Here is a 27,814-nt window from a genome sequence, read left to right as displayed (position 1 = left end):
ACCAAGACAGTGGCGCGTCCACAACTTATTGTCTAAATTGCCATTTCATTTGTTCACGTATCCTTACGTTTTTCAAAAAGCGCATATTTTTCCATTGATGCGGAAGTTTTCAGTACTTACGTGTTTAAATATTTCCGTGTATTTTAATTAAGGTCAGATAAGCCATGTAAACTTCAACCACAAAAGTTGAGTACGCCACTGATATCACGTCAGGACGGATAGTAAGAATTAAAAAAGTTATCGAGCGCAACGCAAAAAAGGTGCAAAAAGTTACGCGGGTGCTATACTCCGTACTCTGATAGATTGCACGTTTTTTGACAGAAGACAGACACAGAAACTGGTTTGGCGGGAATTCATCTGCAGGGATACAACGGTTTTCTACATAACGTGAAACAATTGAGATGGAGAGTTTAGTATTTTTCACTGAAAAATTATACCAATAGTGAAATAACCGATATGGTACTTTGTTACGGAAGTGCAGATGGTTGGCACAAGCTTTGTATCGCGAAAAGTTTCCGGCGCGTCGTGTTCCGCATTCGCAGACATTTCTGGCTGTTGTCTACGGGAAAATGGTACTTTTCGATTGTATTCGTCAGCAAAAGTTTTGTGAGTGATTCAAATGTGCGTCCATCAATCTGATTTTATGCGAATAGTGTTGTTAACGGAGTGTTTAACACCCATATTCATCAGCGCAAAACCCGGACGATGCAGCAAGTTTTGCAAGGGTTCGGGACAATCTACATCGACCGACGTTTTGAACATTGTGTCTAATAATTGTAAGTACGGTAGTTGTGGTTTTTGCTTTGACTTTTCCTTTCACTGGGTTTTCACTCTTAATCTTACACGTTTTTGCGGCTGTGTGTTTAAAGTGTTTTTCGGCCATTTCATTCAAAACAAGGTTTTCTCACTCTCGGTTTTTAAATCGTTTTTGCGGATATTCATGTTTCGATTTATTAGAACTTTCAAAAACGTCTCGTTCGGGATGGAATTAAGTCAAAGAAGTCCTGAAGATCCTGGGGTTTTAAGATTGTGACGTATTTCGAATTCACCCTGTAAATCTAATACTATTAGATATAATACCGAGTGACTATCAATGATTGCAAATTATTTTGTTATGTTGGTGACACATTTGAAATATTTAGTTGGCAACTTCGTTGGCATGACACACGCAATTTTCAAAATTGAAACAAACGTCAAAAAAATCCATTTTTTTTTTAACGCCAATGTACTTCGTGACATCCTAACCTAAATAGAAATGATTGACAGATGATGCACGAGAAGATTTGCACTACCAACTGCATCAGTGTTGCCAATCCACTATTTTGCTTCAATCATTTATAGTCACTCGGCATATGCGTTTTACACGAGTGGTGCGTTCACAATCGACTTTTCAAGGCCTACTACGAGGAGAAATTATCAAACACAGATATTGATATTATACACTCGACGGTATTATCTTAGTTTAGTACCTGCTAACAAAATGTAATATCTCTAGGATAGTTAGTTAAATAATTGTATATTGTATTTAAAATAGACTCTACAAAGATGTACACGAGTATATACAGGTGTGAAATGTTTCACTTTAAGCTGGATCCGATCCCGTCTTCTACGCCCTCTGGCATCGTTTTCTTGCGACACTTAACAACTGCAGCCTCTACGGCCCATAAGAGAACCGTACTGAACGTAACGCAGTTCATTATGATGACGCAAAGGATGTAGCTTCCCGTGGCGTCGCGGACGGCCCCCAAAATGGGGCCTCCAACAATGATGCATATACCATTCATCATCATCAACATTCCGGTAGCTGAAGCTAGTTTCTCGATGGGCACGTGAGCCGGGATCACCAGCGCCATGTACACTTTCCTGATTCCCTTTGCGATCCCCAATCCCAGAGCGATGACGAGCAGGACGTAGTAGTTCCTCGACAACAAAAACGCTGTAATTTGACAGTTAAGTGGCGCTTCTGGCGGTCACCCTACTTACTAAATCTTGTCACGATGAGCAGACACAAACTGTAGGCGTACATGAGTCGCGGTGGTTTGGTAAAGTAGTTGCCGATGTGTGGGGCAAAAAATCGGAATATTATGTCTGCCACCCCCAAGGTGGACAGGAAGGTGGCGATCTGCCCCGTGTCCAGTCCGAAATCGCTCAAGATGAACGGAGTGAGGACGGTGAAGTTGAGCTCTGCGAAAATCGCCAAAGCCATGCCCATCATGATGTTGACGAAAACGGGGTCTTGGAGCAGGTCCAAGTCGAAGGTTTTTGCCACGCTCTTGTAAAATCGCGTCAAGGTACTGTCTTCAACTTCTTCATCTTTCGGTTTGTCCAACAAGTCGACTTGTTCTTCTGGCGGGGGCACCGTTTCGTCGACCTTCATGTGCCACTTGACCGGTTGCAGGAGAGTCGCAGCGATGAAGACGTGAGCGCAGATCCCCCCAAAAATCAAGGTCACACCCTCGGCGGTGTAAAACTGCATCAACAGACGGATCAGTTGGGGGATGAGGATGGGCCCGAAGCCGGTGACGGTGACGGCGAGACCCATCGCGACGCTGCGTTTGTTTTTGAAGTACATGTTAAGGGCGAGGGAGTAAGCGGATTCGCACATCCCCATGCCGAGAGCTGAAACACTAGATTCAATTGAGATCGTAGCGAAAGGGGGCGCGTACAGGCGACGAGACCGTATGCGACGATAAAGTGGGTGAAGCTGCGAGAGAAAGACGTGACGACTACTCCTGTGGTCAAGAAGAACGCCGCGAGGAGCGCCACTTTGCGGCAGCCGTAGGTCTTCAGCAGGACTCCTGTGATCAACCCGGTCATCATCCCGAAAGCCGCGTTCAAGTTGATGATTAGAGAACCTTGAGTTGCCGACAGGCCGAGTTCAACGAAGGTGTCTTTGAAGATGAGGCCGAAACAGTGGATCAGAGGGACGGTGATGAACTGCAAACGAAATTAGCGCCATATTGGTACCAACGTTGTCACTGAAAGTCACCAACTGGTTGACAGCAAATCGAGCGATACCAACCTTGTCGGGAAAACCCACTAAATGGTTGTTGTTCAAACGATAATACGGGGTGAAAGTGTTAAAAATTATCAGGGATGATACTTACGCTGCTTAGGGCGTTGGCGAAGACGATGACCCAGCCGTAGCCTCCATCAGGTGGAACTTTTGACGTCCTCATTTTGGGAGGTGGTATTTTTGTTACTGTTCTAACCGTCGCCAAACAAGATCTGAATAAATAATAGAAATTTCTCTTTTAATCGCTTTATGTGCGGACGATTTTTACTGTTGCAAATTCATGATTGCAACGTATCGAGTAGACGTGTAGCTCTTGAAACCTTATCGACGGTTCTACCGCCGTACTAATGTGATTCATGTTTTATCACTGTTGTTTTCGTAAAAGTGTATTGATTCGAGGAGAGTTGGCGCGAAACAAACACTCGACGAATCGTTTGATTTTATATGTTTTATAAAAACTACATTTTTACAACAAATTAAATTATATTTTATTGAGAGGGTGGTTTTCTTCCACTTCACGAGCCTTGGCACTTTGCTTCTTCTTCTTATATTTCACGATCACTCCCTCCAGCGTCCACATGGTGATCGTGACGAAAGTAACACAGTTCATTACGACTATGCAGATGTAGTAACTTCCGGTCAGATCGCGAATCAGGCCTAGAATCGAACCTCCTGTCAAAATACAGAAGCCGTTGGCCATCATCTCCATGCCCGACGCCGACGGGAGCTTCTCCAGACTGACGTGAGAAGGAACAATCAGTCCTACGAAAACTCTCCGTACTCCTTTAGCCATCCCCAGTCCCGCGGCTGCCATCAAGAGCATGTAAAAATCAGTCGAGAGCAGGAGGACTGCAAACAAAACACGAGTGCAACTGGCGCCCTCTCGAACTGTCATACTTACCGCATCTCATTATGATGAGAATGAAGAGAGTGTAGAGATACATGTGTCGCGGAGATTTTTTCAAATATTCTCCGATGTAAGGGGCTAGGAGTCGGAAGGCGATGTCGGCCACCCCCGAGGTCGAGATAAAAGTGGCGATTTGGTCGGTGGTGAGGCCAAAATCGTTCAAAATGAACGGCGTCAGAACCATGAAATTCATTTCTGCGAAAACCGCCAACGCCATACCGAGCAGGATGTTGATAAAGACGGGATCTTTCAGCAAGTCGAGATCGAAGAAGCTCGCGATGGTAGAAAAGAGTTTCTTTTTGGGCGGCTCTTCGTTGGTCTCGTTGAGACTCAAGTGACTGTCGCAGATCTCTAAGTCTCGACTGTACTGATTGTCCTCTAGTTGCGAATCTAGAACCAGCCGAAATTAGTCTTAAGAAACAAACAGTCTCGCCATTCTACAACGCGTGAAACTTCATTACTTCGCTTTTCTACGGTCAGCTGCTCTTCGTCGTCTTTCACGTGCCACTTGACCGGCTGCAGCAGCGCCGCGGTGACAAAGAAGTGTCCGCAGAGGCCCCCGATGATCAGTATCACTCCCTCGGGACTGTAGAACTTCATCAAGAGATTGACCAGTTGGGGCATCACGACCGAGCCGAGCCCCGTGATGGTGACCGTGAAACTCATGGCTTTGTTGCGCCTCTTCTTGAAATAGGTGTTGAGCGCGAGGGTGTAGGAGGAGCGCGACATTCCCACCCCCAGAGCTAAAATCGCGATTTTTATTGTTGGTCGATTGGTGGCGAATTGGAGACAAACATGCGACTATTCCGTACGAAATGACGAAATACTGGAAGCTTCTCGAGAAGGAGGTGAGGGTGACTCCCGAGAAGTACAGCACCGCTCCGGCCAACGCTACTTTCCTGTAACCGAACATTTTGAGGAGGATGCCGTTGAGGAGGCCGGTCAGGAGGCCGAACGCTCCGTGCAGGTTGATAATGAGCGAGCCTTGTGTCGCTGATAAGCCCAGTTCCGCGAATGTGTCTTTGAAGATAAGCCCAAAACAATGCATCAAAGGTATGTAAATAAACTGGAAAAGAGTAAAAGAGTCTCACAAAGATCTAGGGGAGATTTATTTCTACTTACGGTGTTGACAGCCATGGCGAACGCGATGACCCATCCATAACCTCCGTCCGGGGGGACTTTGTTGCTCGTAAACTGCACATTTTTCATCTTCTTCACCGTTCAGAGTTCTCTTTGTAATTGCAGACGTTCCCGCTTATATATTATCTTCATGGTTGTAGATAAACGTGATACGATTGGGGCTGGAGAGCTACTTCTACCTATCTGATATCGATTCGGTACAAAAATTATTGTCTGATGTACATTTTAGCGGTTTTGATTTTATCAAGCTTATTGTTCCTTTGTTAAATGAAAAATAATTAGAATGGCATTTGCGTGCAAAAATATAACCTTAAACTGGGAGGATGGTCCGGGATTCCGGACGCGACCGGAGTTTTAGGCGGACCGATCGGATTCCGGGCGACATACCGGAACACGATGACGTCATCCGGTATTTCAAACGGTTGCGAAACAACCGTCCCAACATCTTTCTCAAACTGTTTTTTTATGCAAGTCACAAGATAATAAAATTCATAAATTCTTCAATGAGACACTTTAGATTGTTGTGAAACAAGTGGAAATTTTCCAAATTCACAAAACTACAATAGTATAGTTTGTTTTTTAATCAAAGAACCACGACCTGTTGATTTAAGTTTGCAAATATAAAATTTTACTAAATTTAGGAAATTTAATGATATCTGTTGGCTATAACAGCCAACGCATGTCATTTTTAATGTCCTTGAAAATACGCTAACTCACAGCTAAAATTTGAACGTGTTATTAAAAATGCTTCGCAAAGTAAGACATTTATTAAACTTTCAAGTTAGTTGTTATTAGTTATTGTTAACTTTATTAACATGCTGCGCTTCTAATATCTCTAATAACCTCAATTTCTATATGATAAGATTTTTCACCCTATGTCAAAAGTGTACAATGTTGTCAGCTCTATTTTAGGTGTAAATTGCGGTGTTGTGGTTTTTTGATTAAAAAACAGACTGTATATTAAACACAATGTGATCAAGAATGACTGAATCAGTTGGTAACAATGAAAATTTGAATGATTTTGGCACCACTGTAATCTAAACGCATTTCCGGTTGTCAGCTTTGACAGAGTTGACAGCCGAATTTGACGTTTACCATCAAAGGGTCATTTTTGTAATAGCATAAACATCATATAGCTATATGATAAACATACCCGACATAACCTAATTTTTTTTAATGTCGTGTCAAGTTAAAACATCCGGTCAATGCCAATTACGAAACAGAAAAATACTAATATTTTTCAATTGTTTCATTGCCAACAGTCATTATTGATCATGCTGTATAAGTTGCAGGAGGCATCTGAAATTCCGAAACGATCCGCGTAGCGGCGAGTTGAGGAACAAATGAGTGCTTGATGGACCTTTTGCAACGAATCTTGTATACTGTTTTTTCTATTTTGGCGCTTTATACCATTTTATAAATAAAAAAATAAAAATTTTAAATGTAGGGAATTTTGCGGTGGTTGGTGACATTTTTTATGTGGCATAATTTTAGCCGGCTGTGAAAAAAATTAATTTAAAATGTCAGATTTTTCTTATTTTCCCATTTGATGTTTGAAAATGAATGCTGAAGAAAGTTTATCACTAAGGCCGTCGCAAATTAGGCAAATTGCACAAAAGACGTTAGAAAATTGACTGCCGGAGAAGGCCAAATCCCAAAATGAAAATTAAACTTTTTGTTCATTGTTATTTATTAATTTGCTTTGTTCTCTGCGAGATTTATTTTTTGACGTCTGTCAATTGACACTTCACCCTACCAACATCAACACAGTAAATTTTACTAGTCTATTCTAACACGCCAACGATCTAAAGTCCATTCAAGAAACATCTGGACTGTCAAAATCAAAATTGCAGTTGTTAGGTTGGTTAAACCACTAGTTATTTCCATATTGCCCAGTTGTTATCTATGGTTTTTAATTTTTCAAACTATTCATTTGTTTAAATTGACATTGTCAAATAAATTGCAAAATTATTTAAGCGTATTTTGTAAAAAGGTTAAAATGGAAAGTTCAAAACGAACTAGGGCGGTTCTACTGGAGCGAGAGAAGAGGGCTATAAGAAATGATTATGAGAAACAAACAAAAAAGTGATAATAACGGGAAGAAATTACTAATTTCTGCCAAAGCCGCTCCAGTGTTGTTAACTAATAATTGGTGTTCGTTCTTGTGATTCACAAATCAAAATTTTGCAGATAGGTAAGTGTTAATCAAGTGTTAAATAATTTTCTTCTGATTCTGAATAAATGAAACAGATTAGTTTATTTTGAATGATTTTGGTTGTTCTTTAATTTGTTACCTACCTGTTTTCAGTTTGTCCTGTGTTTTTTCATAAACTTTATTAAATTGCTGCATTTCCGCTTCAAGCAATGAATGATTCAAAACATTTTTAGTTCACTGTTTAATAATTAAAAATGACATAACCTAAATATATTTTGTAACTAGATCTTGACGTCGGTACACTCTAGCAAAAAATTTTTAATACCCAAGTACAGTCAAAACCAACATTTTATTTAAAATTTAGTTTTGACAGTCCAGGAGTTTTTTGAATTAACTATATTAAAGCACTCAAATGACGTCATTTGGGTGCTAGAATAGATTTATTTTAAACGCAAAATAGAAACATTCTGATTCTTCTCCTTTATAAACTGCCTCTTAACTGCCCTAAAACAAAATGAGCAGATAACGAACCGTTGCCCTAGACAACACATTTCTGACAGATCTTGAAAAATTTGTCAAAACTGTCAAAAGCAAATGCGAAACCATTTTTAAAAGATTTGGAAGCTTCAGGGACGTCGTTTCAAACAATAAACTTTGGGCTTTTCTAATTGCCATCGAGGCCTTAAAACCCTCGCTACTCTCGTGTTATAATCTTGTCCCTCGGGCAATTATAAAAGCCCAATTCACACAGAAACTCGTTGCGTAAAAAACTACTTCGGCTTTATTTCAACTGAATATTGTTACTCCTCACAATGCAATTTTTTCTTTTGTACTTTACTATGAAATACTCTGCGGTCCACATGACGATGGTCGCGATGGTAACGCAGTTCATCAGGATGATGCACATCCTGTAGTTTCCGGTGGCGCCTCTCACCGCTCCCAAAACGGTACCACCGATCAAGATGCAAGCCCCTCTAGCCAACATGTCCATGCCACTGGCTGATGGAAGTTTTTCCAAGGAGACATAATCCGGAATCACGAGCCACATGTACACTTTTCTTATGCCCTTGGCGATGCCCAAAGCAAATCCGATCAGCAGCAGCACGTAAAAGTTTCCGGTGAGGAGAATCACTGGAAGGAAATCTTCAACACGAGCTCTTTCCGATTTCGGTACTTACTGAACTTGATGACGATGAGGACGACGAGAGCGTAGGCAAACATGAGTCTTGAAGGCTTGGTGAAGTAATTGCCGACGTACGGACCCACGAATCGAGAGATCATGTCGGCAACTCCGAGAGTTGAGAGAAAAGTGGCGATCTGAGCCGTGGTGAGTTGAAAATCGTGAAGAATGAACGGTACGAGAAGAGTGAAGCTCGTTTCGGCAAACGTCGCCAAAGCCAGTCCGATCAGGATGTTGTCGAAGACCGGATCTTTGAGCAGGTCGAGGTCGAAGGTTTTCGCGATGTCATCCAAGGCTCTCCTGATGACACTTTTTTCGGGGGGAGCGTCCTGATTTGTTTGGGTCAATTCTACCACTTCTTCGCTGGTAAACTCCTTCTTCATGTGCCACTCGACCGGTTGGAGAAGCACAGCAGCGACGAAGACATGCGCGCACAGACCTCCAAAAAACAAGACCACTTCGTGGGTGGCGTACTCCTTCAGCAGAAGCCTCAACAGTTGCGGCAGCAAAATCGGTCCAAACCCAGCCGCCGTCATCACGAAACCCGTCACCAAACTCCTCTTCTTCTGGAAGTACTGGTTGACGGAGAGGCGACAAGTAGATTCGGTCATTTGCATCCCAAGAGCTGAAACCTCTTTGTTAGTCTCGGATCACCGTAAAATTGGAGCGTTACAAGTGATGATGCCGTAAGCTGTAAGGAGTGACCCGAAAGTCTGCGCGAACGCCGTCAGAACCATCCCTGCTGTTAAGAAGAGTCCCGCCAAGAGTGCGACTTTGCGGCAACCGTATATCTTGTGCAGCACCCCTGTGATGGGACCGATCAGCAAGCCGAAAGCCCCGTTGGTGTTTATGATTATGGACGCTTCCATTGCCGAGAGGTGCAGCGGTGGGAAGGTGTCTTTGAAGATGAGACCCAAGCAAGGAGCCAGGGACAGACTTATGAACTGAAAGCGAAAGTGGGGTAGGTGTTGAGGTTTGAAGTAGACTTACGTTGCTCAGAGCGCTCGCGAAGACGATCACCCAACCGTAACCTCCGTCGGGTTGCACTTTAACGAACTTCTTCATCGTATTCGACCAGATGGTGCTGCTGCCAACTCTCGATTTGTTTCACGAGGAAACGTGGAAAACTGTCGCAGATAAGCGTGATGCAGTAAATGACTATTTTACATGACAAGTAAAAAATATGACTGAGTAATGGAAAGCAAGGTTGTCTATAACAGACTAATACGTACAAATCGTTATCTTATTAACGCGATTAAGTTTTATTAACGTCATTAAGCTTATCGGGTTTGGATTTATCGGAAGAGTTTCGCAAGGATCCTCTCCGGTATCGGTTCTGTGTCCGACGGACACATGATTTTTCCAATGTTCTTTTTAATTCGAGGAAAACGAGGAAAAGGGACTATACTTTAGACCATTCATTAGCATAATTTACAATAAATTCAAATGAGGTTACAAGAAATTATCTGTTTTACATCTAATTAAGACGTGAGGAGAGGAGTGACCTTAAAATTCCTTTCGAAATTTGTATCGATTTTTCCGATTGATCTGACCAAAGCGGAGATGTAAGCGGTGAAAAAAATCGCATGACATTGTCAATGTCGATAAAAACAATAAACCGCGCAATACGAAAGGGAAAGTTCAAGATCAAGTTGAAACCAGAATTTATTAACAAATTAGCAATTAATAGTGCTTCGGTGATTTATTTGAATGTTGGTCTTAAGTAGAAGCAGGTTGTGTGGAGAAGTGTCGAGAACGAACGGTAGAAGCTTCACCGACTCAAATGTAAGCTGATTTGGCCCTTATAGATTTTGTTTGGTCCTAAAGAATTTTCTACCGAACATCCACTCACTCATTCTGTTTTTAATCGTCGCTTGTTATGCACCTTTTAAAACATTTCCATTATTTACTTTGTCTTATTTTGCTCTATGAGTGACCTTGATTTTTTGTACAACAATCAAAAATAATTGCAGACGTGCAAGCACGAAGCATCTAAATTCTTCTACAGTGAATCAGTGAAACTTCTCTATAACGGACACCCACGGGGAATGAAATATTGTCCGCTATACAGAAATGTCTCCTTTTAGGAAAAAAGCGAAAAACATAAAATAGTTATTTTTATATTAAGTGCGTGAAGTGAGGTTTTTTTGTGCATGAAAAGGTCTTATCTACGGGGTGATCAATAAGGACTGTTTAAGTTGGTAACACTGAATCGTATTTTAAATCGTATAACAGGAGTAACTTCCGGTTGTTGGTGGCTTGTCGTTGTTAATGCTATACCTATATCAGATATTTGTCAAATAAACCAACAAAACATATCCAGTTACAGTGTTATAAATAAAAATTTTCTTAATTGTATTGCCAACTTAAACAGTCCTTCTTGATCACCCGGTATAAACCATTCACGATTATTTCAAATTCGGACTATCTATGAAAATCTGACATTTTAGTTGGCAGTATTGTGATTTGTCTTAATAAATCTATTTTAGGTTATAATTCAACCGCACACTGCTCCCAAGTTGTTACATTTTTTAAATAATTGAACGCATTAGGAACAATAATCGTAAAATTGTAATTGAAATGAAACATACATATTTGTAGGGCAGTTCGGGGTATATTCTTATTAACTAAATTAATGACGGAATTGACAACAATGCGAATATTTAAAAGCGAAACGTCATATGACAGGACCTGACGCCAATCTAACAAAAAAATATCGCGGCCTCCTGCGTGTTTAAAATAATCGTGAACGGCATATACTTTGAGTTACAAATAGGCTCATTATTATACCGAAAACAGTTTAATAATGAAGCATATTATTAAACTGTTTTTTGGTAACTTTTAGCTTTTCTTATATTGGTAACATCAGCCGTTTGACGTCAGGCGTCAAGGTAACGAATGAAGGAAGCTACGAGGTATAAATTTTTGTGAAAAATGTCTATTACCAACCCACACGAAAGTCCCTAATCTAATATGAAAGCTTGAGCAGCCGAAATTTCAGGGATTAGTAAAGCAAAGAAGATAAAATAGTATTTATATTATACTTTACGCCGAGACGCAGGCCGAGGTAGTAAAGCCTTTGAATGCACCAAAAACATCTTCACGTACGAAATATAAACAATAATTCTATAACTGCTTTCAAGAACAAAATTTTAAAATTCAAATTTGTAGCAAACAAAGTATCACTGCAGTGACTATGCTGTGACCATGTTGCTAAGTAACTAATAAAAAACAATGCGTAAAGTGAAAAACAGAAAAGCTTAAGTGTGTGAAATCGCATTTCACGCACTGTTATGTATGGTTTCACTAGTTTCAATCTTAACAGTGTAAAAAACAGAAATGACCCACTTTACGCATAAATAACTGTGCATAAATATCACATTTTTGAAGCAATTATAGAAAATTTAAATTGTGTACTTACGTGAAAAAGATTATCAAAAACTAACTAAAACGTGTATGTATGTCCACTGCCGTCTCTGTTTAACAAGCCGTGCCATGCACATCGGCAACACCGCATCTTCCACTAGAAGTAGTCCGATAGTCCGATAGTATTTGTGAGGAGGCAAGCGTTAACCAACGAAAGCTCAATTTATTAATAAGTATGCAACAAAGATTAAGTATTTTATCTTATCTATATGCAACAAGGTACACAAGCATTTTTAAATAATATCAGGAATCTCAAATAATATTATTATATTAAGTATAATTAATAATAGGTATAGATATATTGCACCTACCTTTTTTGTAACCTTAGTCTTCCATGTAGTTGTTATATCTTGATATCGCTTACTTTGTCTTACATTGGAAATTACTTACATCAGATAGAAAATCACGTATGTGGAGCAGAAAATAAATAAAGATAAAATAGACGTAAAACATTTTTTCCCTACCGGTTAGAAATGTAGGCTGTGGATACCTCATTTGAGGTGAGAAAATTCAACTTTCTCGCTAAGGTAAGAAAGTTAATCATGAAATGTTTATGGTAAAACTGTACCAAAATACAAATGTCAAAGGTGTCAAATAATCTGGAAAATAAACAGATAAGCTAGGCAGGTACTACAACTTCTGTTTATATCAAATTTTCGAACAAACGTCAAATCTTCAAAAAACAAGTTAATTAAACAAATAACCCAGCCTACTATTTAATTCTCAAATTTTTCGTTTTAATCAGGAATATAACCATCTTTTTTTGACTTTTCTCAACGAAGTTGTGCCGGTAGGGAAAAAAATAGTATTCAAACCTTGTTAAGAAAGTGCCCTTGCAGACCTTGGACACTTACAAACCTCGCCTACGGCTCGGTTTATAATTTTTGGTTTGAAATATACTATATTTTGAATAAGTTTCAATTTTTCTCTTTTTACATTTAGTATTTTGTTCAATTAACAAAGCAACGTTTTTATTTTTTACATAATTGTTTAATAGTATGTTGCTAAATATCGAATACAATTTTTTCACCATATTGCAATCGGCGCAGGAACACTCGGAAAATCGTTCCAAAATTTTACAGTCAAAAAAATTGTTTCTTTTCAAACTCATATCGGTTAATTCACATAAAATCGCCTTTTGAGTTTTAGCTTTAGAAGTATCTCCCGAATTGTCAACTTTAAAGTCCTTTACGATACTATGGCAATTAGCACACCGCATACATAAAGATTCACTGATTTTGCAGATTTCTAAATAATCAGAAACAAATATACAAAAAAAATTCACTGAGAATGGAATTATCAATTCAAAAATTACAACCAACAAGCACTTAAACAACATCGGCCATAAAAATTCTACCAGCCACAGACTACTATTGGGGACAAAATAAATTACTTTGGTCGTCAAAGTCAGTTGACTGACATAAAGTTGTAAAGCAAGCATTAGGACGGTTAACCTTATTTTTTACTACTGTCAACTACTGTCACTGTCAAACTCATCATTGCAAAATGTTAAATACCGAAAAATGGACAACTGAAGGAGATATTCGAAGGAGGAAAAATTGAAAAGGTTTCCACAAGGCAATTTGGCCCATAGACAATCCCCCAGAAGCAAGGGAGATGATTTTAAATTTTTGAATGGTGGGAGGTGCCATATTTTAGACAAGAGAAAAGTCAATAATTTGAAATTGTCATCACTATTGACTTGACGTTAATGCTTGGTTTACATTAATTTGTTTTGAAGTGACAGAAAAATGACGACCAAAGTATTTTGTCCCCAATAGTACCAGTCGGACTACTTCGCATTGTTGCCAGTTTTACGTGTTCATGGCTTGTAAATAGAGACGGCAGTGGTAGGTCACATAATATATACACATAAAATATGTATATTAAAAAAAAACAAAGGTACTTATGTAAATGTATGTAACTGTTTGCAAAGCGGCGCCGGCGTAGGAATTTGATAGTGCCAGGCAAACCAACCATAGCGGAAACGGCTTTTCTCAGAAACTATTGTTCTTGGAATTTATCCGCTCAGTAGGGTTCGGTAAGGGAAGTTTCGCTTTAATTTCCGTGAAAAACTGCAGTATTGCTCGTACACTTTTAAAACATGTTTTATGTTTTGGTTGGCACCTTGTTGCAGCCAAGAACCAAAAGCAATGAAACCGTCTACTAAACTACCCCCTGATGGAGGTTACGGCTGGGTCATCGTCTTCGCTAGCGCCCTAAGCAGCGTGAGCCACTTTCCCCGCCACCTCAACCCCAACCCTTCACATTCACCCTTCTAGTTCATAGTTCTGTCGCTTCTGCAATGCTTCGGGCTCATCTTCAGCGACACCTTCGCCCAATGGGGCCTTTCAGCGACTCAAGGTTCGCTCATCATGTCCACGAACGCGTCCTTCGGCAAACTAGCGGGTCCAATAACTGGAGTCCTTCTCAAAGCGTACGGTTGTCGCAAAACCGCCATCTTGGCAGGCTCGTTGTTCACAACAGGAATGGTACTCACTTCGTTCTCTCACACTTTCGTCTCGTTCCTCGTAGCTTACGGTCTCATTGCTTGTAAGTAGTACCCCAAGCGGTACCACTTTTAATCGTACAGTTGCAGCGCTGGGAATGCAAATGACCGAGAGCACGCAAAGACTAGCTTTGAATCTGTATTTCCAAAAGAAGAGAAGCGTGGCGATGGGGTTTGCGGTGACCGCGGCAGGTTTTGGGCCGATCGTGGTACCGCAACTGATCAGGTTCTTGATGAGGGAGTACACGGCGCAAGAAGTGTGTCTGATCTACGGAGGGATTTGCACGAATGTGTTTGTCGCCGCTGCGCTGCTCCAACCTGTCAAGTGGCACATGAAAGTCCAGGCGAAAGATCGAGAAGAAGGGAACGAATTGTTGAGTACCACGCACCAAATCGCTACGCTAAATGACGAGAACGAATCTCTCTACCGCAAGGTTGTCAACAACTTTGTCAAAATTTTTGATCTAGACCTTCTCAAAGATCCAATTTTCGTCAACATTTTAGTCGGACTAGCTCTCGCGACTTTCTCAGAACTCAACTTCACTCTTTTGGTACCGTTCATCTTGCACGATTTTGGCCTCGACACAGGACAGATTGCCAATTTTCAATCCACACTAGGAGTGGCCGACATGATTTTTCGATTCTGTGGCCCCTACATCGGCAACTATTTCACCAAACCGTCCAGACTGATGTACGCCTACGCCCTCACGATTCTGATAGGGATCAGGTTTGGTGAGTACGCTGGTCATCTGGTCTATCCCTCGAGACTTAGCGCACTCCAATTTCAGTCTTCCTGGCGAGTCAAAACTACTACGCCTTGATGGTCATCGCTTTCGCTTTGGGGATTGCGAAAGGGGTGAGGAAAGTGTACATGTGGCTCGTGATCCCCGACTACGTCCCAGTGGAGAAACTACCCTCAGCGGGAGGGATCGAAACTTTGGCCAACGGGATTTGCATCCTAGTGGGGGGGACCATTTTGGGAGTTTTGAGAGACGCCACCGGGAGTTACGTGGTCTGCGTAATCGTGATGAACTGTGTCACCGTTGTTACGATAGTCATGTGGTCCATCGAGGCTTTGATTGTTAGATATAAGAATCATAACAAGGAATAAAAAAAAAATTGTGTGTCAAATTGAAATGTAATAGTTATTTATACAACGAGTTTCTGTGTAAATTGGGCTTTTCTATTTGCCCGAGGGACAAGATTAAAACACGAGCGTAACGAGGGCAATTAGAAAAGCCCAATTTACCCAGAAACGAGTTGAATACAAAATTTTATTGTTTGAAACGACGTCCCTGGAAGCTTCCAAATCTTTTAAAAATGGTTTCGCATTTGCTTTTGACAGTTTTGACAAATTTTTCAAGACCTGTCACTCCTGTCAGAAATGTAGCGTTGAATGTATTGTCTAGTGCAACGGTTTGTTATCTGCTCATTTTGCTTTAGAACAGTCAAGAGACAGTTTACAAAGGAGAAAAATGAGAATTTATGACAGTTGAAAACAATAAAGTCCATTTTTTTAAACAAACAATTGTCAAAGTGTTGTCATGTTGGTATGAGCCACTGGTTATTTGATAGTAATTAGGTTGGCAACGTAAAATGTCAACTGTATGTCAGTCATTTTGATGTGAATTGCGAAGGCGCTTGCGCTACTGAAGCCGCAATTACATTTAAATAAAAATTAAAAGTTAAATGAGTTTCCGAAAGCAAGGATCTAACACAACGACAAAAATTGGCTATGATTAGATTACGTGAAGAAATGCAGAGAGAAAAACCGACCATGCTAAATTGCAGTCAACATGCACACATATTCGAGGTATTTTCTTTTAAAATAGTGTTCGTCACTGCAAGGAAGTGATTAGAGAGGACTGGAAAAAAATTGATGGGAAATCTACCAATTGAGGACATTTCTCCAATAATAATAATAATTCCAGAATTATATTCGACGATTATTGGGGGTTAGATTTTGAAAATGAATAGGTAAACTGCTTATATTACCCATTAAATAAATTTCCTTTTTCCTGAATATTGTCAGTCGCACTTTTTAGTGTCATTATTTCTTGTCTTTTGGTATAAAATTTGGTTACAGCTGAAACTTTTTTGACATTTGAAAATTACTGACATAACCTCAAACCTGATCTAGGGAGATTTTGCGATAGAGGTGCTCCGAAACGAAAGGTTTTAGCCTGGTCTTGAGGGAATTTTGACATTGACAATTGATTTAAAAAAGGACTTTACCTAGGTGTACACATAGAATGGGTCCAGATGTGGGTTTTCGGGGGACGCTTTCGTCGAAAAAATCGAATGGGGGTGTGATCGTGACCCAGTTCCGGTTGTCGCGACCTGAAAAATGATTTTCTAAATCGGACTTGTCTATTTCGGTCCGTCGATATTGCGTTTCGGGGAAAAGTCGCCGCATCGGAAGCACCGAAGAAAAATTGGTGCCTAGCTCAACAACACCCAAACAAAAAAGAGGCATCGATTCGGGCCGGTAAGTGATATAAAGTGCGCCCCCCACGTGGTCGAAGTGAAATGAATTGAAGAAAAGCATGACTCGACTGTAGTTTTTCCCCGAAATAAATAATACCGGTCGGACGTGCGAAAAATTTATTTTTCGCCCTCGCTTTATTGAGACAAGTTGATTTGTTTGTGACAAATTAAAAACACGAAATCCGCCAGCTTTAAAAAATTAACACCGCCCTCGATAACGCCCCGAACGGGTCTCCAACGGTAAACAGCGGGATCACGATCCCGGTTGACACACTTCGATTATTGAACCATTTTATATTTACACCTGTAATATCACGTTTCAGGTTCGCTGCTAAAAAATCACGTTTATAGATTTAGCAGCTCGGATCCGAATTCAAACGGACCACAAATTAGATTTTTATTGGAGGCACTTGGAACCTCTCCACGAACGAAACAAAACCGGAGAGGCTTCCTCCAGCCAATTAGGTATCAGATGTCTTATTAGATCAAAGCGAAACGTATTCTTTCTGCATTACACACGCTTGATTAATTTATTTTGGGGGGTCCGAGGGCGGCCCGGATCATCCGCTCCGGGGCTTAATCGGACAATTTCCGGGACAATTTCGACCTGCGAGGCCATCAGGGCCGCCGTAGCCGGCGGCGTCGACACCTTATTAGCGCTCGGCTTTACTTAATAATAATTGTTTTGCATTTTAAGAGGTAGCCGTGACGTAAACAAATGTGGCGGCGCACGACGCCGCCCCCAAAGGCCGCGCGATATAAAAACTCCACCGCCACACGGACCTCACCATCAGTCCAAACCGTGACACAACACGACACGCGGTTGCAATGATGAAGACTTTTCTCGCTTGCAGTGTCCACTTGTGTTTCGTGCTGTTTTGTGTGGCCGTTTGCTTGGCCGGTGAGTCAAATTTTCGAAAAAAAAAATCCAAAAAAATCTTTCTGTCGCTTTTCAGAGTCCAAAGAGCCTAAACGGTCGAAATTGTCTTCAGTGTACGCCCTGACCCCGTCGCTTCGCGTGGGGCGCCGCTCCGACGACTCCTGGGACCCCAACACAGGTAGGCAGCCGTCGGGCGCCGCCCCCGCTCACTTTGCGCGTCTTGCAGATGTGAAGAGGCGGATAGGCAAGATGGTGTCGTTCCCGCGGATCGGCCGCGGCGACTCCAACTGGGTCGCCGATGAGAACAACTACGGGGCCAAGCGGCCGGGGGCCAACTCCGGCATGTGGTTCGGCCCCCGCCTGGGCCGCCTCCAGAAGAGGAACGTCGACGAGTTCACCCCCTGGACCTACATCATTCTGAACGGAGAGGGACCGGTGTCGAGGCAAGTCCACTACACCCCCCGGCTGGGCCGCGAATCCGACGAGGTGTACGACGAGCTCGACGCCGACGTCGACGTCCTAGCCTAGATCTCTTTCGCACCGAGCATTATAGTGGAAGGCTGGACATTATAATGACCCTAAATTTCTATTGCACCGTTCACTGTGAAATAAAATAAATGAATAAAGCTGTTTGTATTTTTATTAAAGGGTTTTATTGTTCGATTTTGATCATCTCGACGAATCTGTCCTTCCCGCAAAAGTCCTTGAAGGTGCGGACGTGAGCCAGCCCCGGGGCCCGCAAACAATCGCGGAGCAGCCGGGGATGACGCGGCTCAACCTCCACGAACAATTTCCCATTTTCGTTGAGACACTCGGAGGATAATTCCAGGATTGTTTTAATCACGTCCAACCCGTCCCGCCCCCCGTCCAAGGCGGCTAAATCCTCGTACCTGCAACCTCGCATAATTAACTTGTCTGGAGCAAATCCTGCTATTTTTACAATTTAATTTCATCCTGGAGGCCGTCGAGATCTTCGCTGAAAACGTAAGGCGGATTCGAGACTATTATATCGAATTTTTCGCGCCGGCCCCACTCGGTTAGTTGGCTCCGGATGATACGGATGCGCCCGTTCAGGCCGTTCCTTTGTGCATTCTCTTTTGTCAACTGGCACGCCGCCGCCGATTGATCCACGGCGGTCGCCTTTATCTGAAAAAATTCAATCGCGCGATGCAATCACCTCGAAGAATTTTTATTACCGCAGGATGTTCCCGCAGCAGGGCTAATGAGATGGCGCCGCTGCCGCAGCACAAGTCCAGCACGTGACGGGCCCCTTTGCGGACGATTTCACCGGAAACCAGCTCCACCAGCTGCTCGGTTTCCGGGCGAGGGATGAACACGGGCGGCGACATTTTCAGCGTCACTTGCCGGAACGGCCATTCCCCCAATACGTATTGAATCGGCATCCTTCGATTTTATCATTATTGTCATTTCTATATTACCGCACGCTCACCTCTTCAGCCTCTTTGAACACAAACGCTCCATTTCTTTTATTCGAGCCTCGGATAACACCGTTCGCTTGAATTTGTAAACGTCCGGTATCTGCAAATTGTCGATCAAATAAAATCATCTCCGATCGGATTCTCACCCGAGCGGTGCCCAAACAATGCGCCAAGATGTCTTCGATGGACTCGCGACTCTCCGGGATTGAATTTTCCGCGAATTTTTGCCGCCACTTTTCGAACAACGCTCCAACCGTGTTGTCACCGTCGCTGCCAACCTGACCAATTCCGTTTCCCCCAAACTCACTAGTTTTACCGCAAGCTAACCTCACAAATTGTTGCGTGTTTTTTGTGGAAATGTGCACCGATTTTGAGAGAAAACTCGCCAGAGATGCCGCGACCTCACGTGAGTTGATCATTTTCATAATTTCTCGTTTACGGAAAACGGGTTTTCGCAGTTTCTTTGCGAAAGCGCAACGCACCGGCACTTTAACTATTCTTCACTCGACGGCGCCAAAATACGAAAGAAATTGTAACAAACAACTTAACATTTATTATAAATAAGTATTTTCACGTACAAATATCGACAATACTAGAGTAATACTTCAAGGTCAACTCTTGTTGAGTAAAGCGTCGGTTTGTTCAACGGATTTATCTGGAACTCTTTGTTTCTTCTTTAACCGTGTCGTGATGCCTTCTATTGACCAGATTGCGATAGTCGACAAAGTGACGCAGTTTAGTACTATTATGCACACGGTGTAGTTTCCGGTGACATCTCTGATCATGCCTATAACGGGGCCCCCTAACAAAATGCAGAAGCCGTTCACCATCATTTGTAGTCCAGAAGCTGAGGCCAGTTTTTCGATGGGGACGTATGCGGGAACGACGAGTCTCATGTAAACGGTTCTCACACCTTTCGCAATACCCAGTCCCAAAGCTACTCCCAGTAAAATGATGTAATTGTTCGAGATTAGAAGTGCTGAAATTTCTTCATTAGTGAAAAAACGTCGAGCGCTCTTCGAATTATGTACTCACAAAATCGAGACAATATCAATAGGAAGAGAGTTATAACGTACATCGGTCTGGCGGGGAGTTTCATCAGTTGACCTATATAGGGAGCTAGAAATCGAAAAATGATGTCAGCAATCCCCAATATCGACATAAATGTGGCGATTTGTTCGGTGTTCAGGCTGAATTCGGCCAAGATAAAAGCCGTCAAGAGGGAGAAATTAATTTCGGCGAAGACGGCCAACGAAAGTCCCACCATAATGCTGACGTAAATCGGGTCTTTGAGAAGGTCCAGATCGAAGAATTTGACCAAACGGTCGAGGAAGAGCCTCCAGGACGATTTTGTCTTGATGGTTGGCTCTCCAATTTTGGAGCTCTTCTTCGACTGCGACACCACGGAAGCTTTGCGCTTCACTAGAAGTCAACAGTGAAAACAAAAAACTCGTGCCAACGATACTCGTCTTACTGGAGTGTAAAGAAATCACGCTTCCGGCCAGAGCCGAGTCCATTCCGTAGATGGGACCGTTCTCAACTTCGTCCAGAGATTCGGTCGACCCCATCATCGAATTCTTCCTCGATCGTGCCACTTGCGACGCTAGAAATGCGATTTAAGAGGGTGCGGAAGCTGGAGAGTCTCACTTACTGCTCCTGATCAACTTGATTCTGGTCTCGGTCTTTCCTTCGGTCTGTTCCGGAGGATCTTCTTCGATCGGATCCAGTTTCCCGTCTTCCACGATCTCGGTCTTCATGTGCCACTTCAGCGGGTGGAGCAGCAGGGCCGAGATGAACGAGTGGGCAGATATGGCTCCGAGTATCAGAGTGGTACCTTGAACGGTGTACATTTTGCTCAAACCGTTGATTAATTGGGGCATGAGGATGGGTCCGAGTCCGGTGATCGTCATCGTGTACCCCACCGCCTTTCCTCTGTTCTTTCTGAAGTACATGTTCAGCGCCAAGCCGTAGGCGGCCATGTTCATGCCCATGCCCAAGGCTGAAATCATCTTTTGTCAGACCATGCGACAGAGCGACCCACTACCAACCTATACTAACATGTTATTAAACCATAAGTGATCATAAAGTGGGTGAAAGTGGTGGCGAAAGACGTCAGGATGACTCCCGTCGTCACGAGAAACGAAGCCATCAGGGCGATCTTACGGTAGCCGAACATCTTGAGGAGGAAGCCGTTGACCATCCCCATGATCATCCCAAAAGCGGCGTTCAGATTTATGATCAAAGAGCCTTGGGTGGCGGACAGACCCATTTCCACAAACGTGTCCTTGAAGATGAGGCCGAACGTTTGCATGAGAGGAATTATGAGGATCTGTAATCGATAAGATCTTATCTGCGAGTCAGATTTCAAAGAAATATGATAACAATATAATAATAAAAGCTGTTCAATTGAAAAATTCATCGAATTGGCTTTGATTTTATTTTTTAGGAAACAACATCATAAATCAAGTTGATTAGACAAAGACAGCGACAAAGATCACAGCCAATTCGATCGAACACATGTTATATAATAATGTCGTGTAATGGTGCATCGATGACATAACCTGTAAGTGCAATTGTGACAACTCACGTTGCTCATAGCGTTCGCCAGGACTATGACCCATCCGTATCCACCATCAGGTAGCACTTTGATCGTGGACACCATTATCACCCACAGATTTGTCCAGTTGCGGCACTAACGAACGCACTGACAATAAAAGAAAGATCGATGCTCAATTTATATGGGCTTCAGATTTCGAATTCAGCGATAAGTTATTATCTGAGCCGCAAATGTTCAACAAGGACCATGACATCGCTAAACCTTTCGTCTTGGACTGTACGGAGTGATGATAGATATAATTAGCTTGATTAAGTGGCGGGTTTTGACTGAATGAAGCATTCGCGTTTGCCGCAAGAATATGTTTCTTACGTCCGAGGACATTTCCGAAGGGGTGTGTTCGCGGAACGTAGTATTGGACAATGACGATACATTTTGTCATTGATGACGTTATCGAGATAGTAATCGCATTTTTGTGACAAATTAAACCAATCACTCGATTGCGTTATCGGTGAGTTGACAATTTTGAAAATGGAACACACAAAAATCCAAGTATAGTAGAATCCGGTTATTACGATGTTGGATATAACGACGAAATCTGTTATAATGACGCGCGACGTTCTGCATGTTCCTCAAAATGCGCCGATCGTAATTCCTGGAAGATTTTCTTGTTGTAGGCCGTGTATGTAAAATAGATACTGTAAGAAGGGCATAAAAGAGATACGTATGCTCCATGTATGTACCGGGACATTTTTTTTAACAATGAACATAGTCCATACTTCCCATTCAGTTTTAAAAAGCACATCTCAATGCATTGTGAGTTGTTATGCAACCAATTATACACAAATCTGTCGAAAATGGTCGAAATACCATTCAAGATGATTCAAGCAAAGGATAAGTGACTGAACACTGTCACACACATTTCTAATGCTCTGATTGGCATTATGTGTACTTTTTGTTCAGTTGTATATATTTTTTCAATTAATTACAACAATAATTCAATCAACTTGACAGTTTTATTTTTAGCTGTCAAGTAGCTATTTTGGTTACCTTGGTTACTTGATTACATTTATCCATTGACCTGTGTTTTTTAAAACTGAACATAGGGAATAAAAAATATGGACTATGTTCAGTGTTAAAAAATGTCCCGGTGTGTAGTCCTTTTTTTATTATAGTCCGAATCAAGAATCGACGTGACCTGCGTCTGCTTCCGACATTTGCATGCAGTGCATGGTGCTACCAATTTTTGATATATCCCGTACTCTGATAGATTGCACGTTTTTGACAGAAGACACAGAAACAAGCGTGGCGGGAATTAATCTGCAAGGTTACAACGGTTTTTTACATAACGTGAAACAATTGAGATGGAGAGTTTAGTACTTTTCACTGCCTTATGTTTTGGGACTAGAATTTAAAAACGTGCAATCTATCAGCGTACTGTTTTATTTACCAACTAATTCTAATAGGTAAAATATATTAAAAGTTGTTGAAAACAGCACTAAATAATCAGGTTCGGAGTGTCTTTCTTTCTTCCTAGATTTTGTTTCGGCAATGCCATGTAAGGTCAATGGAAATGTGTAAACAAAGTAAAAATTTTAAAAGGGAGATGAATTCTATCGGCAGTATTCTACACTGCTGAAATGCTGCAAATGTGTGATATGCCTGGAATGTGATCGAGTTGGAACCATGCGGTTTTGTTCCAGAATTTAAGACACAATTTAATTAAGTCACAATTTCATGTCCAAACAAATGATTTATTTTCTTCCATTAAATTTGAAATCACAATGAATCTCGAGCAGTTTTATTGGGTAATTCAAAATGATCGTACATAGTGCAACTATGTACGAAAATTTATGTGGCAACTGTGTGAATGGGATAGAGTTGACACTTGTATGACATTTCATAAGCGTGCATTTGATTTTTTTAATTCCATTACACATTGATTTGACAACTTTCAAAATTGCGCGACTATGAACTGTCAAAGATATGTCAACTCTATCCTACCCACACAGTTGCCACATAAATTTTCGTACATAGTTGCCAGATTTATCCACAATTATTTTGAATCACCCAATATTTACATTTCGATTGTAAGATCGATGTTCAAGTAAACAATGCGATTGGTTTGATTCCCAATTTCACAATCAGCTGTCAAATTACATTTGTGCATGTAGGCAAATAAATTGGGATAGAAATAAAACAACGATGTATGTATGTACTACATTTGTTGGACAGATCGCGAAACAACACAAAAGTAAAAGCAAATGTAATTTTATTTTAAATTACTGGATTGCGTTTTTCCAGATTTTTCTTCAAATCTTCCAGATTTTTTTTCAATTGAAAACAAAAAAAAAGCATCAAGCAAATATGTAGCTCCTATTTTCAGTTATGATCGAGAGTGCATACAAAAATTATAATTTTTGAAATTTGTCCGAATTTTCCGACTTTCCTATGTGATTGTCCCCTAACAAACAAAACCAAAAAAATTACGCATAGCCATTGTTTGAATCCTGAGTTATGGTCTTGAGTTCATACAAAAAAGCACTTTCAGTTTTCCCCGAATTACTTTAATCAAGTTTTTCCAGATTTTTCTCCAAATCTTCCAGATTTCTTTGAGTTATTTCCATCCCGGGGTATATCGAACAAAAAAAAAAGAATTAATCAAATATGTCGTTCCTATCGTCAGTTATATGATCGAGAATGCGTACAAAAATTATAATTTTTGCCGTTTGCCCGAATTTTTCGACTTTCCTTTGTAACTGTGCCGATTTTTTTTTTTCCTGAAAACTTTTTCACGACTATAACGAACAAAACAAAAAAAAATTATGCATATCCATCACAAGAAAGCACTTTCAGTTTTTTCCGAATTTTCCAATTTTCCGGGCAACTTTTCCAATTTTTCTTTGCATAAATACCTCAAACGGATTATTACGAACATTAAAAAAAAAATTAGTCAAATCGTTCCAGCCGTTCCCACAGAAAAAAGCACTTTCAGTTTTTCCCGAATTTTCCAATTTTCCGGGCAACTTTTCCGATTTTTTTTTCTTTTTAAACCACCCCTGAATTAAAGCGAACAAAAGAAAAAAATAAATATTCAAATCGGTCAAGCCGTTTTTGAGTTTTAGCGAGACTAACGAACGGCGATTCATTTTTATACAGTGAGCGGCAAAAGTATGGAATAAATTCATTAAAAATTAAACAAAATTTTTTTCAAAAAAATCTTTGGACCGGTCAATTTTAGTTTTTAAAAATACATATTTTAATGCAAAATAAAATTCCAAACAGTCATTTGTTTTCGAATTATGACGTCATCGATAGTTTTTTTAAATGGAAACCCCCAATTTTTTTTCTTAATTCTGATTGCCCTTTTAATTGTCTAAATGCCAGTATGAAAATTTTGTTACCTTACATCAGGAAATTTTTGAGAAAAAAAAATAAATTTGAAAAAATTTAAATTTTATAACGAACAAAAACAAGTCAAAAACTGTGTTAGTAAGTACTTAAAATAATGGAATTAAATGTTCGAATTGCCACCCCCCAGCTTGTTGACAAAAATCAAGTTTATGAAGAAATTCCCCCTGTTTTAGTTTCATCCCAGCACCCAATCAAAATTAAAATTTCTATACGTTGTGTTTCTGTTAAATGAGTCATTTTCGAAAACGTTTTGTAAAACAAATAACACATACGAATGAAATTGACAGTAACATTTGACTGTTTGATTTACCTACTTGATTTTTTGACTTGTTTTTGTTCGTTATAAAATTTATTTTTTCCAACTTTATTATTTTTTTTCTCAAAAATTTCCTTATGTAAGATAACAAAATTTTTATACTGTCATTTATACAATTAAAGGGGCTATCAGAATCAAGAAAAAAATAGGGGGGTTTCCATTTAAAAAAACTATCGATGACGTCATAACTCGAAAACAAATGACTGTTTGGAATTTTCTTTGATACTAAAACATGTATTTTTATAAACTAAAATTGGCCTGTGCAAAGATTTTTTTGAAAAAAATTTTGTTTAATTTTTAAGGAATTTATTCCATACTTTTGCCGCTCACTGTATATATAGAAGATAGAACGATGCGAGGCAAATGTGGACACAGGAAACGAACTGTCTTTACCACACAACAATCTCCACAATATGGAAGAACTGAGAAAACACAACAACAGCGTTTAAGGATGAACTGGAGTAACATTGAAAAATTGCGAAAATTGCTTAAAATTGGTACAATAGTTCTTCTATCCATGCTAAAGTACTGTGCCAAATTTAAGAATTTCCATGTAATCGCTAATTATACAGTGAGTTTTTTTTAAGACGCCATAGGTTTTTACATGCTAATTTTTCAACCCCCTGTTAACTTTTGTTCCGATGAAAATATTCAAACCATTTTTGGAACAAAAAAATATTTTTTCTACAACTGTCAAAAAAACGTGACATTTATGCATCGTTATCAAGTCGCAAAGTATGTCATTTTTGATAGTGAAAAAATATTTGTCAAAAAGTTTCCTTGGATGCTAAAATAGTTATATTTTAGCACCCAAGGAAACTTTTTGACGAATATTTTAGCATCCAAGGAAAATTTTACAAAAATTAAAAAATTCAAAAATTTTAAAATGCTGTTGTAGAAAAAATAGTGTTTGTATTTCGTGCGCAAGATGATTGTTTTGTTGGCGCATTCGAATGAGTTTGAAGTCTCGACCTGACGGTCTCGACCAAAAACTCATTCTCATGCCCCAACAAAAAACAATCACTTTGCGCACTTAATACAAAAATAACTATTTTAGCGCGCCGAAAGCATCCAAAATTGGAGATCGTCAGGTGCTGGTTGAGCCGACAATGGCGCTACTCTGGCGGCCGCTCGACGTACTATTATTTCGGCGCCTTAAAAAATATTTTTTCACAACTTTTTCGACGGTTTGGGATATTAAATTGTAATCTATCCGATAGTTTAAAAAATCTTCCAACTTTGTTCCAAAAATGGTTTGGATATTTTTATCGGAACAAAAGTTAACAGGGGGTTGAAAAATTAGCATGTAAAATCCTATGGCCAATCTTAAAAAAAACTCACTGTATGTGGAAAAACACGGTTTTTGAGGTTATGTACTTGTTTTAATTTCAATAAAAAGTGGATAAAATGCATATAATTGACGTCGGTATGCAATATTACACTCATATCGCACGTTTTACTACAGTTACGTTAAGAATTTTAACAGAAATGCAATGAAAATTGAATTCAGTGTGCTTCTGTTTACTTTTACGTACAGTCTTAGTCAAAAGATTGTAAAATCACATGTAAGTAATTATCTAAATATCAAGAGAATAAACACAAATTTTACTTGCAACTGATTAGGTACACTTGCTTTCAAAACTTTCGCGTACAGCTATTTTTCGCTGTATTAAATCAGGGTAGTAATTAATCAACTCTGACATTGAAACTTTTGAAAAGTCAAAATGGCCCGACTGACAGAACAAGACACAGTTTTCATACTTTCGAAATTAGAAGAAGAGTGGTCCATAAGAAGGGTTGCTACTCATAATGGGCTAAATAAAAGCACTGTTCTACAAGTAATAAGTAAAGAAGAGGTGGGCACAAGGAGGGACCGTGAGTAGAAGACCGATCATAATTTTTTCAATTGCTGTCAATGTCATCTTTAACCTAATCTTAAAATTACCCGTTCACACTGCTTAAATTTTGCAAAATCGTTGTTACTTGATTTTGAACGTGTACGGGAAAGTTTGAAAGCAAGTGTACAATTCGTTTCCAAAAATTAAAAATTTTTTTTTCAAATATTGATTTCTCGTAATAAACGTTTCATAGCATTATAAATAAGAATTCCGCAACTTTTTGTTGAGATTGTTACTCCAGTTCATCCTTAATAGCAATAAATCGGGGGCGAAAAAGATGAGGTCGTCACATAAACAAATCGATACTGGAATGGGATGCAGTAGAATTTGAGCCACTATCTGTATCTACAGTCATGGATGTCTTAGCTACTCTGAGAAATTTCATTTCGCTGCAACGACAAAGTGGATGAGAATGTAGTACTCATATTGTCCTACTAGAAAAAGAAGGAGAAAAAGTTTACGGAAAACACGGAAACAAAAAAAAAACACTTGT

The 27,814-nt window shown here is 40.2% G+C and overlaps 6 protein-coding genes across 7 annotated transcripts; 2 read left to right on the top strand and 4 right to left on the bottom strand.

The window, feature by feature from the left end:
• Positions 1 to 1,497: 1,497 nt before the first annotated feature.
• On the bottom strand, positions 1,498 to 5,138 carry LOC138133072 (uncharacterized). Its single transcript, XM_069050866.1, has 9 exons — positions 5,046 to 5,138; positions 4,719 to 4,989; positions 4,385 to 4,666; positions 3,918 to 4,313; positions 3,501 to 3,865; positions 3,108 to 3,254; positions 2,667 to 2,937; positions 1,984 to 2,619; positions 1,498 to 1,936 (listed from the first exon to the last, which is right to left on the bottom strand). The coding sequence occupies exons 1-9, from the start codon at positions 5,130 to 5,132 to the stop codon at positions 1,578 to 1,580; spliced, it is 2,814 nt and encodes a 937-aa protein (XP_068906967.1). The 5' UTR covers positions 5,133 to 5,138; the 3' UTR covers positions 1,498 to 1,577.
• Positions 5,139 to 7,981: 2,843 nt separating this feature from the next.
• Positions 7,982 to 9,525, bottom strand: LOC138132884 (monocarboxylate transporter 4-like). The gene is made up of 4 exons (XM_069050581.1): positions 9,389 to 9,525; positions 9,072 to 9,342; positions 8,397 to 9,023; positions 7,982 to 8,349 (listed from the first exon to the last, which is right to left on the bottom strand). Exons 1-4 carry the CDS (start codon positions 9,461 to 9,463, stop codon positions 8,000 to 8,002), a joined length of 1,323 nt encoding a protein of 440 aa, XP_068906682.1. The 5' UTR covers positions 9,464 to 9,525; the 3' UTR covers positions 7,982 to 7,999.
• Positions 9,526 to 9,874: 349 nt separating this feature from the next.
• Positions 9,875 to 15,489, top strand: LOC138132885 (monocarboxylate transporter 2-like). Its single transcript, XM_069050582.1, has 5 exons — positions 9,875 to 10,183; positions 13,962 to 14,052; positions 14,107 to 14,377; positions 14,424 to 15,065; positions 15,122 to 15,489. Exons 2-5 carry the CDS (start codon positions 13,978 to 13,980, stop codon positions 15,442 to 15,444), a joined length of 1,311 nt encoding a protein of 436 aa, XP_068906683.1. The 5' UTR covers positions 9,875 to 10,183; positions 13,962 to 13,977; the 3' UTR covers positions 15,445 to 15,489.
• Positions 15,490 to 16,831: 1,342 nt separating this feature from the next.
• On the top strand, positions 16,832 to 18,341 carry Capa (Capability). 2 transcript variants are annotated; one of them, XM_069050590.1, is made up of 3 exons: positions 16,838 to 17,721; positions 17,777 to 17,878; positions 17,927 to 18,341. In XM_069050590.1, the coding sequence occupies exons 1-3, from the start codon at positions 17,649 to 17,651 to the stop codon at positions 18,226 to 18,228; spliced, it is 477 nt and encodes a 158-aa protein (XP_068906691.1). In that variant the 5' UTR covers positions 16,838 to 17,648; the 3' UTR covers positions 18,229 to 18,341. The 2 variants fall into 2 exon arrangements, with proteins under 2 accessions (XP_068906690.1, XP_068906691.1); XM_069050589.1 differs by having other exon boundaries at positions 16,832 to 17,721; positions 17,777 to 18,341.
• On the bottom strand, positions 18,323 to 19,667 carry HemK1 (HemK methyltransferase 1). The gene is made up of 5 exons (XM_069050583.1): positions 19,286 to 19,667; positions 19,151 to 19,239; positions 18,897 to 19,104; positions 18,641 to 18,846; positions 18,323 to 18,590 (listed from the first exon to the last, which is right to left on the bottom strand). The coding sequence occupies exons 1-5, from the start codon at positions 19,562 to 19,564 to the stop codon at positions 18,353 to 18,355; spliced, it is 1,020 nt and encodes a 339-aa protein (XP_068906684.1). The 5' UTR covers positions 19,565 to 19,667; the 3' UTR covers positions 18,323 to 18,352.
• Positions 19,668 to 19,669: 2 nt separating this feature from the next.
• Positions 19,670 to 22,054, bottom strand: LOC138132882 (monocarboxylate transporter 13-like). Its single transcript, XM_069050579.1, has 6 exons — positions 21,727 to 22,054; positions 21,198 to 21,468; positions 20,791 to 21,138; positions 20,614 to 20,742; positions 20,175 to 20,561; positions 19,670 to 20,118 (listed from the first exon to the last, which is right to left on the bottom strand). The coding sequence occupies exons 1-6, from the start codon at positions 21,799 to 21,801 to the stop codon at positions 19,751 to 19,753; spliced, it is 1,578 nt and encodes a 525-aa protein (XP_068906680.1). The 5' UTR covers positions 21,802 to 22,054; the 3' UTR covers positions 19,670 to 19,750.
• Positions 22,055 to 27,814: the final 5,760 nt, after the last annotated feature.

The sequence above is a fragment of the Tenebrio molitor genome, chromosome 6, assembly GCF_963966145.1.
Source record: "Tenebrio molitor chromosome 6, icTenMoli1.1, whole genome shotgun sequence".
Taxonomy (NCBI): domain Eukaryota; kingdom Metazoa; phylum Arthropoda; class Insecta; order Coleoptera; family Tenebrionidae; genus Tenebrio; species Tenebrio molitor.
This window is presented reverse-complemented; position numbering and strand designations above follow the sequence as displayed.

Coding starts and splice junctions, on each gene's coding strand:
- LOC138133072 (XM_069050866.1), bottom strand. CDS start 5,132: ATGAAAAATGTGCAGTTTACGAGCAACAAAGTCCCCCCGGACGGAGGT. Junction 2,620..2,666: donor CGCATACGGTCTCGTCGCCT/GTACGCGCCCCC, acceptor CTAGTGTTTCAG/CTCTCGGCATGGGGATGTGC. Junction 1,937..1,983: donor GCTCATCGTGACAAGATTTA/GTAAGTAGGGTG, acceptor GTCAAATTACAG/CGTTTTTGTTGTCGAGGAAC.
- LOC138132884 (XM_069050581.1), bottom strand. CDS start 9,463: ATGAAGAAGTTCGTTAAAGTGCAACCCGACGGAGGTTACGGTTGGGTG. Junction 9,343..9,388: donor TCGCGAGCGCTCTGAGCAAC/GTAAGTCTACTT, acceptor TTTCGCTTTCAG/TTCATAAGTCTGTCCCTGGC. Junction 9,024..9,071: donor AGCTTACGGCATCATCACTT/GTAACGCTCCAA, acceptor AAGAGGTTTCAG/CTCTTGGGATGCAAATGACC.
- LOC138132885 (XM_069050582.1), top strand. CDS start 13,978: ATGAAACCGTCTACTAAACTACCCCCTGATGGAGGTTACGGCTGGGTC. Junction 14,053..14,106: donor TCGCTAGCGCCCTAAGCAGC/GTGAGCCACTTT, acceptor TCACCCTTCTAG/TTCATAGTTCTGTCGCTTCT. Junction 14,378..14,423: donor AGCTTACGGTCTCATTGCTT/GTAAGTAGTACC, acceptor GTACAGTTGCAG/CGCTGGGAATGCAAATGACC.
- Capa (XM_069050589.1), top strand. CDS start 17,649: ATGATGAAGACTTTTCTCGCTTGCAGTGTCCACTTGTGTTTCGTGCTG. Junction 17,722..17,776: donor TGTGGCCGTTTGCTTGGCCG/GTGAGTCAAATT, acceptor GTCGCTTTTCAG/AGTCCAAAGAGCCTAAACGG.
- HemK1 (XM_069050583.1), bottom strand. CDS start 19,564: ATGAAAATGATCAACTCACGTGAGGTCGCGGCATCTCTGGCGAGTTTT. Junction 19,240..19,285: donor ATTGTTTGGGCACCGCTCGG/GTGAGAATCCGA, acceptor GACAATTTGCAG/ATACCGGACGTTTACAAATT. Junction 18,847..18,896: donor TGCTGCGGGAACATCCTGCG/GTAATAAAAATT, acceptor GAATTTTTTCAG/ATAAAGGCGACCGCCGTGGA.
- LOC138132882 (XM_069050579.1), bottom strand. CDS start 21,801: ATGGTGTCCACGATCAAAGTGCTACCTGATGGTGGATACGGATGGGTC. Junction 21,469..21,726: donor TGGCGAACGCTATGAGCAAC/GTGAGTTGTCAC, acceptor TATCGATTACAG/ATCCTCATAATTCCTCTCAT. Junction 20,743..20,790: donor AATCAAGTTGATCAGGAGCA/GTAAGTGAGACT, acceptor TCGCATTTCTAG/CGTCGCAAGTGGCACGATCG.